At 44.9% G+C, this 13,745-nt stretch overlaps 1 protein-coding gene across 1 annotated transcript in view; it reads left to right on the top strand.

Annotated features, from left to right (window-relative positions):
* Window positions 1–1,411: 1,411 nt before the first annotated feature.
* The window catches only part of Mylk3 (myosin light chain kinase 3), a 35,420-nt gene continuing 23,086 nt past the window's right edge, over window positions 1,412–13,745 (top strand). The window contains exons 1-5 of the mRNA XM_021170588.3: window positions 1,412–2,115; window positions 7,029–7,122; window positions 8,269–8,677; window positions 11,919–12,319; window positions 13,584–13,689. Of these exons, the coding sequence (XP_021026247.1) occupies window positions 1,630–2,115; window positions 7,029–7,122; window positions 8,269–8,677; window positions 11,919–12,319; window positions 13,584–13,689 (1,496 nt within the window). The 5' untranslated portion in view covers window positions 1,412–1,629. The remainder of the gene's footprint in view (window positions 2,116–7,028; window positions 7,123–8,268; window positions 8,678–11,918; window positions 12,320–13,583; window positions 13,690–13,745) is intronic.

Genomic DNA, 13,745 nt, shown 5'->3' on the forward strand with positions numbered 1-13,745 from the left:
CCATACTGGCCTGGGACATCCGTGGCTCTTTTGTGTCCCATACCAGCTGCGACCTGAATGTGTCCACCTCAGGTGCTGACTCAAGCACAGTATTTTTGGAAGTGTTTGAAAAGCACAGGAACACAGGCCTCCTTGTTCTCTGTGACACTAGAGAGCTTGGAACCTGAGACACTGTTGTCTGATTTGTTCATCATCATCATTACAGGGAGCCAGGAGGTCGCTGGTATATGTCGGCAGAGGGTATTTTTTTTTAAGGAACATGACTTGTGGGGTTGCCCTTAGTGAGCATGCTAGATTGTTGTTTCTCAGAGCTGTGTTTAGATGGGGGTCCCACGAGCATGTTTGCTAGAGGCGTGAGCTGTAGACTTTCCCCACAGACAGTGCAAATCCACGTATCATGGACCATCCAAACAGGATGGAACAGCAACAGAAAGCTCATTTTTAGTTTGCAGACACATTAACATTTCATGATGGTTAAAGGCAGAGCTGGATGGCGGGGCTTCATAGGTTACTCTGCCTTCGTCTTGCCTTGTGTTGGGAATTAAATGTATGTGTGGCTGTGGGATTCCGTCTCCTCAGCGCCTGGAGTTCTGAAAACCCCTGTGCATAGTCCAGCTGAGGAGATACTCCTGTAGGGATAATAAATCACAAAGGAGTTTACTTTAAGACAGTTTGTTAGTATACATACTTTTATCCTTTTTTAGAGATCAAAGTGAATTTGTATGTAAATGAGGACATGTTTTTCTGCATTTTATTCTATTCTATTTTGTTTGTTTGTTTGTTTCAAAACAGGTTTTCTCTGTATAGCCCTGGCTGTCCTGAAATTCCCTCTGTTAGACCAGGCTAGCCTCTAACTCCCAGAAATCAGCCTGCCTCTGCCTCTCAATTGCTAGGATTAAAGGCATGCACCAACAGCACCCTGTTATTTTTCTTTTAAATTAAATTACAGTTATATAATTTCCCTTTTCTTTTTCCTCCATCCAATCCCTCTCAGTCCCTCTCAAATTCGTTTTCTTTATTGTTATTATTTTATGTATAAAAACACATACATCTATAAATACACTCTACTGGTTTATTTAGCAATAGTTGTATGCATATTATTTCAGGGCCGACCACCTGGTGTGGGATAACCAATTAGGGCTCATCCCTGGGGAAGACTAATTCTCAGCTTTCCTTGGTTGTCTCCAGTTCTTTGTTTAAGGGTTGGCTCTCGTGGATTCCCCTTCCCTGTTTGCATGTTAAAAGACATTTTTCTTCCATTCTTTAGCAAGAGCTATATGAGCCCCAGCCTTCTCTGGGCAGACTCTTAAAATATCTGCAGTCAGCAGCCTCTTAAAAAGGAATGTTAATTGTTACCATGATGTCAAAGAGGCCCCAGGAGAAGGGCCTGGGCCAAACTCAGCCAGTCACTCTCTCAGTGGCTGAGTGCAAGATAGACAAGGCAGAAACACAGAGAACTTGGCCCTCTCCGTTCCCCCAAACAGCTCAGTCAGGAGGGCAGGCTGAGGCTCTGCAGCAAGGCTCTTACCAGCGGAGGACAATGGCCTTCCCGATGTTAGCACCAAAGTGAAAGGCAGATCCGTGGTGCTTCAGTTTCCTTGCCTTTGCCCTTAGCAAACCAGAATTGGGATGTCAGGAGTTTCAGAGGAGGACCCAGAGGGTCTGGCCCCCCACGGTCTGCCAGCGTTGGGCGGAGCCTGCTTAGCCACCATGGACAAAAAACTTAATGTGCTGACTGAGAAGGTCGACAGACTCTTGCATTTCCAAGAAGATGTCACAGAGAAGCTGCAGTGTGTGTGCCAAGGCATGGACCACCTGGAACAAGATCTGCATCGGCTGGAGGCCCCCCGGGAGTTGAGTCTGGCAGGGCCTGGCAGTACTCCCCCAACCACCGCTCAGGCCGCGTGGCCTGAGGTCCTGGAGCTGGTGAGGGCTGTGCGGCAGGAGGGTGCCCAGCATGGTGCCAGGCTCGAAGCCCTCTTCAAGATGGTGGTGGCTGTGGACAAGGCTATTACTTTAGTAGGGTCCACATTCCAGAATTCGAAGGTGGCTGATTTCATCATGCAAGGAACTGTGCCTGGGAGAAAAGGCAGTCTGGCCGATAGCCCCGAGGAGGTTGGTTCTGGATTCCCTGCCCTGGCTGGAGTGGTTTCCGGAGACCCTGATGGGGAACTGGGTCAGGAAATGGTTCCTAGGAGAGCTGGAGACAGTGTTTCCTTGTGTATTCTGTGTCTTGTTGTAGAGGAAATGAAAGATGGAAATTTAAAGACCATAGATGGATTTCCACATAGTCCAGTGATCCACATTCTCTTCAAAAACAAAAAGAATGAGGTGGTGGTCCAGTCAGAATGGATCCTTGGGCAACTCCAGGCAACCGAGACATGAGGGACAAACTAGCTGTGAGTGCTGAGGTCTGACCTCAGGGAGAGGAAGGAGAGGAGAAAGGGGGAATGGGGAGCGGTGCTGATTTAATGACTTGTAGAGCTGTCGGGTCAAGTGCTCGCTCTCTCTCTTTGCCCGAGGATTCTCATCGTTCTAACTTCTTTCCTCTATCTCCCTTTTCATTTTTTCCTTCTCCGGGCTAGAGAGCCTGAACCCAGTCTTGTATTTACTAAAGCTCCATCCTCAAGGCTTCTCTTCACGGGAGGCTGGGCACAGTGCGCTGGGTTTCCTAGTACTGCAGACAGCAGCAGCCTTTAGTAAGTACGTTCATGTAAGAACAGAAGGGGACAGACTACTAAAGGTGAAAATTATTTCTAACAACGTTTTTTAATTTATGCAAGTAAAGTAGGCATTGTCGTCTTCAGTCCTTCAAGTAGCTAGAAGAACGACGAACGGACTTTTTATATGCTTGTACCTCATCTGTTAATTCTCCAGTCGTTGTTTCCTCATCCTAGCAACCCCATAGCGTCATGTTGAAGGATCTTAGTGCCGTCAGTAAAGAGCCTTCTCCTTAGTTTTCCCGAGTGTGGGGAGTGAATTCTACCCCTCCTGGGGACATACTTACTTACAAAGCACGCTGTATTAGGAACTATACCGTACAATGTATCATGTACAAATCTCCAAGGCTGGAGGCAAATGTTACATTTCCTGTGTTGTCCTGGATACTGTGGGGTGAATGTGCCTTAAGGTGGGTTTTTTTTTAAGTGTTTTTGAAGTTTTAAATATTGAAATATTTAAAATACACATAAGACTCCATTTTTCATGCATCGGAATGAAAAGAAGAATGGAAGGGAATTTAAATGTTGGGTAATGGGCTTTTTAGAGGCAATTAGCGTTCTTATCCTTATGGGAGAGGATCAAGTTGGAATGAGTGGTATTGCTTAAAGGGGAACTTACCCAGCATGCACAAAGCCCATGTTTCAAACTCAACACTACAACAAACAAGCAAACAACAAGTAGACGGGGCTCTCTCAGAAACACAGCCTTGCTGCTGTTAGTATATCACCAAAGTAAACAATTTTGCTATTATTTGAACTTGTTATTCAATCATCCCTGAATGTCTTACATTTCTTAAAATTCTTACAGTTTCCTTATTAAATCAGGCACAAGTGAAGCAATTAGTGAAGCAATTATAAAGCTAATTCTTCTTTTAAATTCATAAAAAAAAAACCCCAAGAGATGACAGAAAGACATATCTTAAAGCTTTAACATCTTTTTTACTAATGGATGGAACATGGTTTAAAACCTTTTAGATTTTCAGTGAACTGCCTGTTCATGAACTTTCCTATTTTGTTTTACACCTTTCCCTTTTTTATTTATAAAAGGTATTTGTAGAATAATAGAATTAACTGCACTCTGTAACTATAGAAGCCTTTGAGAACAGTGGAAGTCATAGAACTGTCTTTTCATGTTTGCCACGGTGTATACATGAAGTGATGGTCAGTGCTGGTAGTCAGGACAATGCCTGTCTGCATTGCCCCGCTGTCTCTCCCTGGTCTTTTTGTTTAACTCTCGTTATCAGTGATTGTCTGCTGGTTTGGGTTCTATCTTTCAGTTAGAATGTCAAATTTTCACTGGATCATGACATGAAGTTTTTAACTTGTCAAGGATGAATGTGCAGTTCAGAGAACTCTGTGAACTGAGGCTCAGCCACGGGTCTTTAACATATTAGTACTGCTCAAATCTAGACTCCAGAGATATCTAGAGACCCCCTATTTGTCTCGTAAGAGAGTAGGAGTGTAGTAATATGTAGAACTGAACTACACCCTGACATTGTTAAATCTGGAAACTATGTCAGGGCTTGGTTACTTTCTTATATTACATTTTGGTGGTGATGCTGGGGATTGAACGCAGGGCTTCATGTATACAACACAGGTGGCCTGCCTTTGAACTATAGTCCCAGCACTGACCACTGCCTCATGTATACAAGACAGGTGTTCTGCCTTTGGACTATAGTCCGAGCATACCACCTACCACCTGCCTCATCTTCTAAAGTGCTCACTAACATTAATTTAGTTGTAATAATGAATTAGATTACCATAAGAAGCCAGCTGCCTTCATCTTTGGGCTCAATTGCAGGTGGGTCCAACATAGCCAGGCTTCAGGACATCAGCCCTCATAAATGGGTGGGCACAGAAACCATCCTGTACAGAAGAAAAGGAGGAAAAGGACAGATTGAGCCAACAGGGTCTGCCTCAGGACAGGCTGTACAAGTTGGCCTCTACTGACGGAGAAGTCTGTAGAAAAGCCTCTAATTTCCAAAACAGGAGTAGCAGGATAGATCCTGCAGAGGAAGGAAGAGTGTGCTGTCTGCTGCACAGGTCTGGGTCACACTGATGACGTGAGGATTATAACAGCTAGCATAGATTTTTTTTATGTGCTGGACACTGGGTTATGTGTGGTCCGTGTTATTAAAGAGCAAAACTGGGCTGGCAAGATGGCTCAGTAGGTAAAGATGACTACCCCCAAACCTCATGAACTGAATCTAATCTCTAGGACCAATATAACAGAAAGAAAGAACTTTATCCTCTGACCTCCACACGTGCACTGTGTCGTATGCACATATATGTACGAAGGAAGGGAGGGAGGGAGGGAGGGAGGGAGGGAGGGAGGGAGGGAGGGGAAGAGAGAAAGGGAGAGAAGGAGGGAAAGATGGAGTAAATTTCATGTCCTTGGGCTTAGGCGATGACTCAGTGAGTAATGATGCTTGCTGTAATATCTGAAAGCCTGAGTTTGACTCTGTGACCCACATAGTAGAAGGATGGAACCAATTCCTGCAAGTTGTCATGTGATCTCCATGGATGCGGCTCATGCCCTGGAGCCACAAAGGAGTGAGAAGGGAGCAGGACTGAGAGAGGCACAGGAAAAACAGGCAGGGGGACTTGGGAGAGGGGAGGACTTTGGAGAACTGCCCTGAAGGACAAAGGACTTAGGCCAGGGGTGGAAAAATAAAACTCAATCCTAAATCAACTCAGATCAACGATTCATGCTGTTATAGTTCTGGTTGAGACTGGCTTCCAAGGTCAAATCATGCTTGGGAGATGGGATGCCACAGTCATGGCTAACTTCTGCCTGGGAGCTGAGCAGCAGTGAGGCAGGAACCTGGCCTCTCAAATCAAACTCGCTTGTTTAAACTCTGCCTCCAACACCTGGCCAGCTCCTCAACTTCTTGCTTTCTCTTTGTAAATCAGGAGTCATCCCATTAGTTAATATTATCTGCCTTCAAGAGTGGACAGGAAGATTAGGGAACTAACCTGAAATATTTTGAAACGTGTGTCCAGCACACAAAAGGTACTCAACATCTATAGAGCGATTTTGAAACAGTGACCAGTGTCAAAGAGCCCCTGTGTAAGGCTGCTGACCACTGGTCCACAGGGATGCTCTGCTCCTTTTCTTTAAAACTAAAAAGTCTGCTAGAGACCAGGGCCTGATATACATATTCAAAGCCCTATACTGGTCCTGGTCACTCTGTGGCCAGGGAGCTCGCCAGAAAAGGTTTCTACCTATTGTTGGGGACCCCAGGAGTTTTGAACCTTTGACCAGTAGAGTCCCAAGTATGGCTCCCAGTGTTAAGTCAAAGCACAGCTCTGGTTAACAATTCCCTGGTCCCTTGTAGATATGACCAGCCACTAACAGGCCTCTTTATCCTGCCTCAGCCACTGAGCCCTTGTTGGAGAGCACAGAGATATTAAACAGCTGAAGATATATTTTATCTGCAGCAATTAAATGATTTTAATTGGTTTCCAACACTGAAAATTTAAAGCTTTGACTTAAAATTCTAGGGATCAGGGTGGCAGGATTCTATATTGTACATTTGTTGAACTGGTATGGGGGTGCACACCTTTAATCTCAGTAATCAGGAGGCAGAAGCAGGTGGATTTCTGTGTATCTGGTCTTTATAGAGTGCTCTGGACCAGTCAGGGATACTGAGTGAGACTCTGTCTCACAAAGAGTTTATAACTTATATGTATAATTTGTTATATACAAGTGATACTTTAATAAATTAATTTTTATTTAATTTTATGCCTTAATAAAATCTGATTAAAACAAAAAGTCTAAAATCTGATTAAACCAAAAACCAAAACGTTTCTTTTGGAAAACAAAGAAGATTTTGCAACTCTAGGCCCAAATGACAAAACTCAGCTGGAGGCGGTTGCTTAGCTCCTAAGCTGAAGTTAGCTATTGACTGTGGTGGTTCATAGATTTGACTTTGGAATCCAGTCTCAGCCAGAACTATAGCAGCATGAATAGTTGATCTAAGTTGATGTTTTAGGATTGAGGTTTTTTTTTGTTTTGTTTTGTTTTTTTCCATTCCTGGCCTAAGACCTTTGTACTCTAGTTCAGGAGACCCCAGCTCCCTAGCCATTCAGTGAGGCACTGGAAAGGTCATGGATTCTGGGTTTGAAACTAGACTCTTCCTACCTCAGTGTCTTTATCTCCAGAGTGGTATACTATGTGTTCCCTAACACTGCTGTGGGTCATATGAACTAACCTAACTATATTTAAGCATGCTGTAGGTGGTCCGCAGATGTTTGAAGTCTGAAAGACAGTGTTTTTATGTTTGGTTGTTTTATTTTGTTTTTTAGAACAAGGAGCAAGCAGAAGTTGCTGGAGTGAAGCGAAAGCATGTACTGAATACAGGAGGTGTGCAAGCTGACCCCTCTAGGCCGCTGCGGGAAGGCAAGTGGCTATACCGCTTACTTCTAACTGCAGAATAAAAGTACTAACCAAGCCACCTGTGGTGTGATTGTCTTAATTTTGTTTGGCTTTTTGAGACAGGGTCTCATGTAGTCCACACTGGTCTTGAACTCCACTGCGTAGCTGAGTTCAAACTCCACTTGAACTTCTGGTTTTCCTGCCTCCATCCCCAGAGTGATGGAATTAAGAGTTTAGCTAGACTGACTGGTCAGGGGGTTTTTGATCCCAGCACTCGATAGGCAGAGACAGACAGATGGATCTCTGAATTAAAGGCCCACATGGTCAACAGAGTGAGTTCCAGGACAGCCAGGGCTACAACAAAGATCCCTTCTCAAAAAAAAAAAAAAAAAAAAAAAAACCAAAAGAACAAAACAAGAGTTTAGCTGGATTGCATTTTTTAAAAGTTAATTCTTTTTTTAAAACTTTACATGCTTGGCATGCTGGTACACACCTTTAATCCTGGCACACAGAAGGCAGAAGTAGGCAGATCTCTCAGGGCTACACAGTGAGATGCTATTTCAAGAAAACTAAATTCTTTTTTTTTTTAATAATATTTTTAGGGTTCTAAAGTCAAATTGACAAAATAAGGTCTGATAAGAGAAGTCTAGCTTCTGACCTTCTTTAAAGTCTTTACTTCTGATCATTTAAGATGCTTCCTGTGTGGTCCAGTCTACATAAACACATTATAAGTAGTTGTTTGTTTACACACATGTACACACTCACAAACATCCTTCCTTCTTTTCCCAGCGTGTATTGGTGTTTTGGCTGCATATGTCTGTGTGCCTTGAGGAGGCCAGAGAGGACATCAGATTTTCTGGGACTGGGATTATAGACAATTGTTAGGTGCTGGGTCTTGAACCTGAATTCTCTGGAAGAGCAGTCAGTGCTCTTAACTTCTGAGCCATCTCTCAAACTTCTGTTCTCTCATCGTAAAAATGGGTGTACAACACTCCATTGGGTGGGTGTTCCGTCGTCTGGACACGTTCCCGATGGCAGCGTGGGTTATGTCCAGTTTGGGGGTTTTATGCGTGTGGTACATGGGATGATTTACGTATATGCTTGCTCATCTTTTCCTTGTAATCGGTGTCTCCTAAAGAGTGTGTTTTCACCCAGCCTGTTATCTTGTAGAGAGCCAACAGGAGGACGTACCTGTGCGAACAGTGGAGGGGCTGCCTCTTATCATCAACACGTCACTGAAGGGAGCTGACCTAACCCAGGCAGGAGCCTCACTGAGGCAGGGAGTTGAAGTTCTTGACCCAGGCCAAGTACCCCTACCCACAGAAGCAGAATCCCGGCTTCCTGAGACAGCCAGTGAGAACACTGGAGCCACCCTGGAATTGTCCGTAGCAATCGACAGAATCAGTGAGGTCCTCACTAGCCTCAAGATGTCACAAGGTGCTGGTCAAGGAACCTCATCCAGCAAGCCTGACTGTTGGCTTTCAGAAGAGGCCATGAGGCTGAGTTCAGGGCCTCACCCTCAGCCCCTAGGGCCACTATCTCCAGACAGTAACACTCACAGTGGTGATGCACTTCCCAGGTAAGGATGTTCTTCTGTGTTGGGCTGTGGGTATAATTAACAGCATGGCCAATGGGCCAGTGGCACATGTTTGGTGACCATCACATAGAGAGAGCTTCATTGGATTCACAGGAGGAAGAGCTTATGTTTGGGATCCTGGGGCACTAGTGTCCACCTGCTGGTTATAAGAATTACCTAGGAATAGGGAGTGGGGATTAAAAAGAAACATCAGCCCAGAGACTCTGGTCCCTTTGGTCTGGTGCCATTGGTACCATTTGGTCTTCAGGTACCACTGGAGAGTTCTTGTTTTCCACTCCAGCATGTTCCAGCACTCCAGCGTTGGTGCCGCCCTCCGTGGGCATCACTTTATCCTCCCAGCATCCCCAGAATGTGAAGGTTGTCCTGTTGTTCTTCTGATGGTGAAATCCAGGCTCAGAGTCTCACCATAGGCAAAGCTGCGATCTGAGACCAGCTTACTAAATCCGTGTGCTCTGAATGTGGTAACTTGTTGTGGGTCCATCAAAACCCCCCCAGTGAGAAGGACTTTCCATCCCAATAGCAGCCCTGAGCTGAATTTCAGACACACCAGACCTAAAGCAGTTCTCAGGAAGTGAGGAGGTTACCACCTGCCCTTCCTCCCCTAGAATGTGGTTGTTTGTTTTTGTTTGTTTGTTTTTGTTTGTTTTTGAGAAAAGGAGATTGAAAATTAAGTGTCAGTTCTGATGAGAAGGGGCTGCTTCTATAGGTGTCCTGAGACCATATCTGATCTTGGCAGCACAAAGTTTATCATTAGTCTGCAATGCCTGTGGTAGGCATTCTGTGCTGTGGGTAAGAGACTTTAGACACCAAGCATGACATAGAGCTGCACGACACAGGGGTCACCTCCTACTCCACTAGAAGAGAACACCAGAGAGGCCTGCAATGTCCAATGGCCTTTCCTACTGACCACCTGGATAACCCTCCATCAATTGGCTTGTCACATTTTCTGGATCTCTTGCTCTGAGATAGGCTCAGGGTGATTTAGCTTAGATACCAACCTTCATCCCTCTACCATCGGTGATGAATATCTAGTTCCAAGCACTCTTGCCCAGTGTTTAATTTCATCAGGCTGCCACATCTCTCAGCTGCACTACCTGTGGTCAACCTCCATTCTTAAAGGCCTAGACCTCAGAGTGGGGCAGGGCTTTCAGCTGCTGGAGAAAAGCCCTGTGGTTTTTCTTTTTCCATTTTATTACAGATAAAGGACATATAACATAGAGTTTACTGCCTGTGCATGTATGTATATGTGTGTATATGAATGTGTGCATGTAGATGTGAGTATGTGTGTATGTATATGTATGTGTCTGTATGTATGTATATATGAATGTGAATATATATGTCTGTATGTGTATACATGTGTATAAGTGTTTATATGTGAATGTGTATATGTATGTGTTATATGTTTATATGTGTGCATGTGTGTGTATGTGGTGTATATGTTTGTATGTGTATGTGTGTATATGTGTGTATGTGTATATCTGTTTATCTGTGTATGTGTGCATATATATGTGTGTGTATATGTGCATATGTGTATGTATGTGGTGTATATGTTTGTATGTGTATGTGTGTGTACATGCATGTATATATGTGTATATGTGTGCATATGTGTGTATGCACGTATATGTATGTGTGTGTATGTGTGTATATGTGTATATATGTGTATATGTGTATATATATACGTGTATGTGCGCGTGTGTGTGTATATATATATATATTTGTGCGTGTGTGTGTATGTGTGTGTGTAGCTGGGGATGGAGCCTTCCTCTACCACTAAAGCTCTGGGCATGGAAGGTGTGGGCCACTGACTTGTAATCTTAACCAGTTTTACTCACACAATAGTAGAGAAGTTAGGCTCAGCCCCAGGCCACTGTTTCTCTTACTGTCCCCACACAATACCTCAGCCTAGCAGGAGGAACTTCCAAAACAATAAACTCTTAGAAGTTCCACAGGCCAGGGAAAGCCTTTCACTTAGTGCTCTCTCAGAATGAACCCTCAAGGAACACAGGAGCACTTCATACATTCCTCTTCTCTCTCTCTCTCTCCCTCTCTTTCTTTCTCTCTCTTTCTCTGTCTCTCTCTCTTTTATTAATTTATTTATTCTTCTCTCATATATTATATCCCATCCACAGTTTCCTCTCCCACCTCTCTTCCAAGTCCCTCTCCCAGATCCACTTCTCTGTTTCCCTTCAGGAAAGAACAAGTCTTCCAGGAACATCAACCAGACATGGCATAACAAGTTACATAAGACTAGGAGGAGGAAAAGGATTCCCCAAAGCAGGCAAGAGTCAGAAACAGCCCCAGCTCCTACTGTTAGAATTCCCACAAGAACACCAAGCTACACAACTGTATAGCTGAATACAAACTGAATAGGTTTGGCTTCCATAGACTCATGTGTTTGAATGCTTGGTCCATAGGGAGTGACACTACTAGGAGGGGTGTCATTGTTAGAATAGGTGTGGCCTTGCTGGAGGAAATGTGTCATGGAGTAGGTGGGCTCTGAGGGCTCCTAGTGCTCAAGCTCTGCCCAGTACACAAGAGACAGTCTTCTGGCTGCCTTCAGACCAAGATGTAGAACTTGTATCTCCTTCTCCTGAACCATGTCTGCTTGGGCTCTGCCATGATGACAATGGACTGAACCTCTGAAACTGTAAGCCAGCCCCAATTAAATGTTGCCCTTTATAAGAGTTGCTTTGGTCATGGTGTCTCTTCACTGCAATAAAACCCCAACACAACAACAGTGCATGCCATACATGCAAAGGACCAGGTCAGACCCATGCAGGCTCCCTATTGTCAGTTCAGTCTCTGTGAGCCCTGGTTAATTGATTCTGTGGACCATGTTCTTGTGGTGCTCTTGACCCCATCTGGCTCCTATAATCCTTCCTTCCCTTCTTCTGTAGGAAAACCTATTGTTTGGCTGTGGATCTCCGCATCTCTGCTACCTTTCTTATATAGCCCAGGGCCATCTGTCTAGGGATAGTACTATCTATAGTAGGTTAGACCCTCCTACATCAATTAGCAATTAAGAAAATGCTTCATAGATGTGGCCTCAGACTAGTCTGATCTGGATAATTTTTCAGTTGGGAGTTTTCTATTTCCAGGTGACTCTAAGCTTATGTCAAGTTGACAGTTGAAGCTAACTATGACTAAACAATGTTCTACTGCTGAGTTTCATCAGCTGACGATCCTTGTTTTGAACCTCAGGACCGTATTTCTCTCTGCCTAGGATCCCTATCAATACGCAAGAGATGGCTACTCCTGGGGAGTTGCTTGAGACCCAAAGTGACAGTCCCATTGGCTCTGCAGAAGCTCCAGGCCCTGGGACTGTGTTAGAAGGCCAGATCCCTAAAGGAGCCAGACCATCTCCACCCCTGCCAAAGAGGAGCAGCAACAATGGTGGCATGAGTGCAGAGAAGGAGACAGGGCCTGGGGCTGAGCCTATGAGAAGACCAAGCTTGGCTACAAGGGACTGGAGAGATGAGACTGTTGGGACCACAGACCTGCAGCAAGGCATAGACCCAGGAGCAGTGAGCCCTGAGCCTGGGAAGGACCACGCAGCCCAGGGCCCAGGAAGAACTGAAGCTGGAAGGGTATCTTCTGCTGCAGAGGCTGCCATTGTGGTTCTAGGTAAGTAAGTCTGTGCACATTTGTAAGGTGAGTGTCTGGAAGCCTTACTGTACCGCCCATCAATGACGTGGTTCTAAGAAAGTGTAAGGCTCTGGATAGTAAGTTCTGGTGCTAGAGTCCAAGATACCGAATGTGAAGGACTAAACTTGGGCCGTAAGTCAGCTTTGGTGGTTGGGAAGCAGGAGCCTCTGAGGCTGAACTGGCTAGGTTTCTCAAAGCAACTTCCCTGCTTGAGTGTTCCACCATTAGCATCCTTTGACATTAAGGCAGGTAAGAATGCAGAAAACAGGAGGGCCAGGGATGTAGCTCAGTTGGTAGAATGTTTGCCTAGTATACATAGAGCTGAAGCCCCAGGTTTGATCCCTGTACAACATAAAACCTACTGTGGTTTGTGATTGCTGTATGTTTCCTTTTTAAAAATGATTCCACGTGACATTTCTTTTTAAAATTTTTTTAATTAGGTATTTTCTTCATTTACATTTCAAATGCTATCCCAAAAGTTCCCCATACCCCTCCATGTGACATTTCTAAGCATTCATATTACCCAATCAAAACGAAAACCAAAAGCCAGTTCAACAGACCTGATGCTGCCAAGACTGATTCCCTGAGATCAGTTCATGGAGTCCATATGGTGGAATTGAATCAACTCCTGAAAATTATCCTCTGACTTCCACAAGTACATGTGTGCCATAGCATGTACAGGCACATGTGCACACATGCACACATGTATACATATTCTCTCTCTCTCTCTCTCTCTCTCTGTAATAAAATTAAAGAGAAAAACCCAATCTTAAATGCCTCCCCCCCATCTTCCCAAGTGCTAGCTGCCCTTTGCTTTCCCCTCTCGATCCATTAACCCTCGCCGTCACCATCCCATGCCCGGATAGATGCCCATCCTGGGCTCCAACACAGGCTCTCCTGCTCTCGGGGATCTAACTGAGATTAGCTGTGTGAGGACCAAGGCTGAGAGGTGAGGATACTGTGTTTGCTTTCCAGCCTCCTTCCTCTCACACTCCTCTATTTCCTTTGCCTTTAAATATAGCCTCCGCCTCTTGAAAATCTTCTCACTGACCCATTGAGCTTGGCTGCCTTTTCTGCCAAGTGTGTGGCTCCATCGGGATAATTCTAGAGACAGGGCTTTGACATTCTGGGACCGTAAGGAGGGCAGTGGGCTTGCCATCTGGTAACTCAATTGACATTTAGGATGGGAAGCTACCTGAAGGAGACTCGCAGATTTTTTTTTGTTGTTGTTGTCTCTCTGCAGATGACAGCGCAGCACCCCCAGCCCCTTTTGAACACCGGGTAGTGAGCATCAAAGATACCCTGATCTCAGCAGGCTACACGGTATCCCAACATGAAGTCTTAGGAGGGTAAGTGCAGCATCTGCCTGGGTGAGGGGCAGAGACTGTACCACCAAGGCTGACCT

This window comes from Mus caroli, unplaced genomic scaffold, assembly GCF_978045245.1.
Source record: "Mus caroli unplaced genomic scaffold, Mus_caroli_1 scaffold_10, whole genome shotgun sequence".
In the NCBI taxonomy this organism is placed as follows: Eukaryota; Metazoa; Chordata; class Mammalia; order Rodentia; family Muridae; genus Mus; species Mus caroli.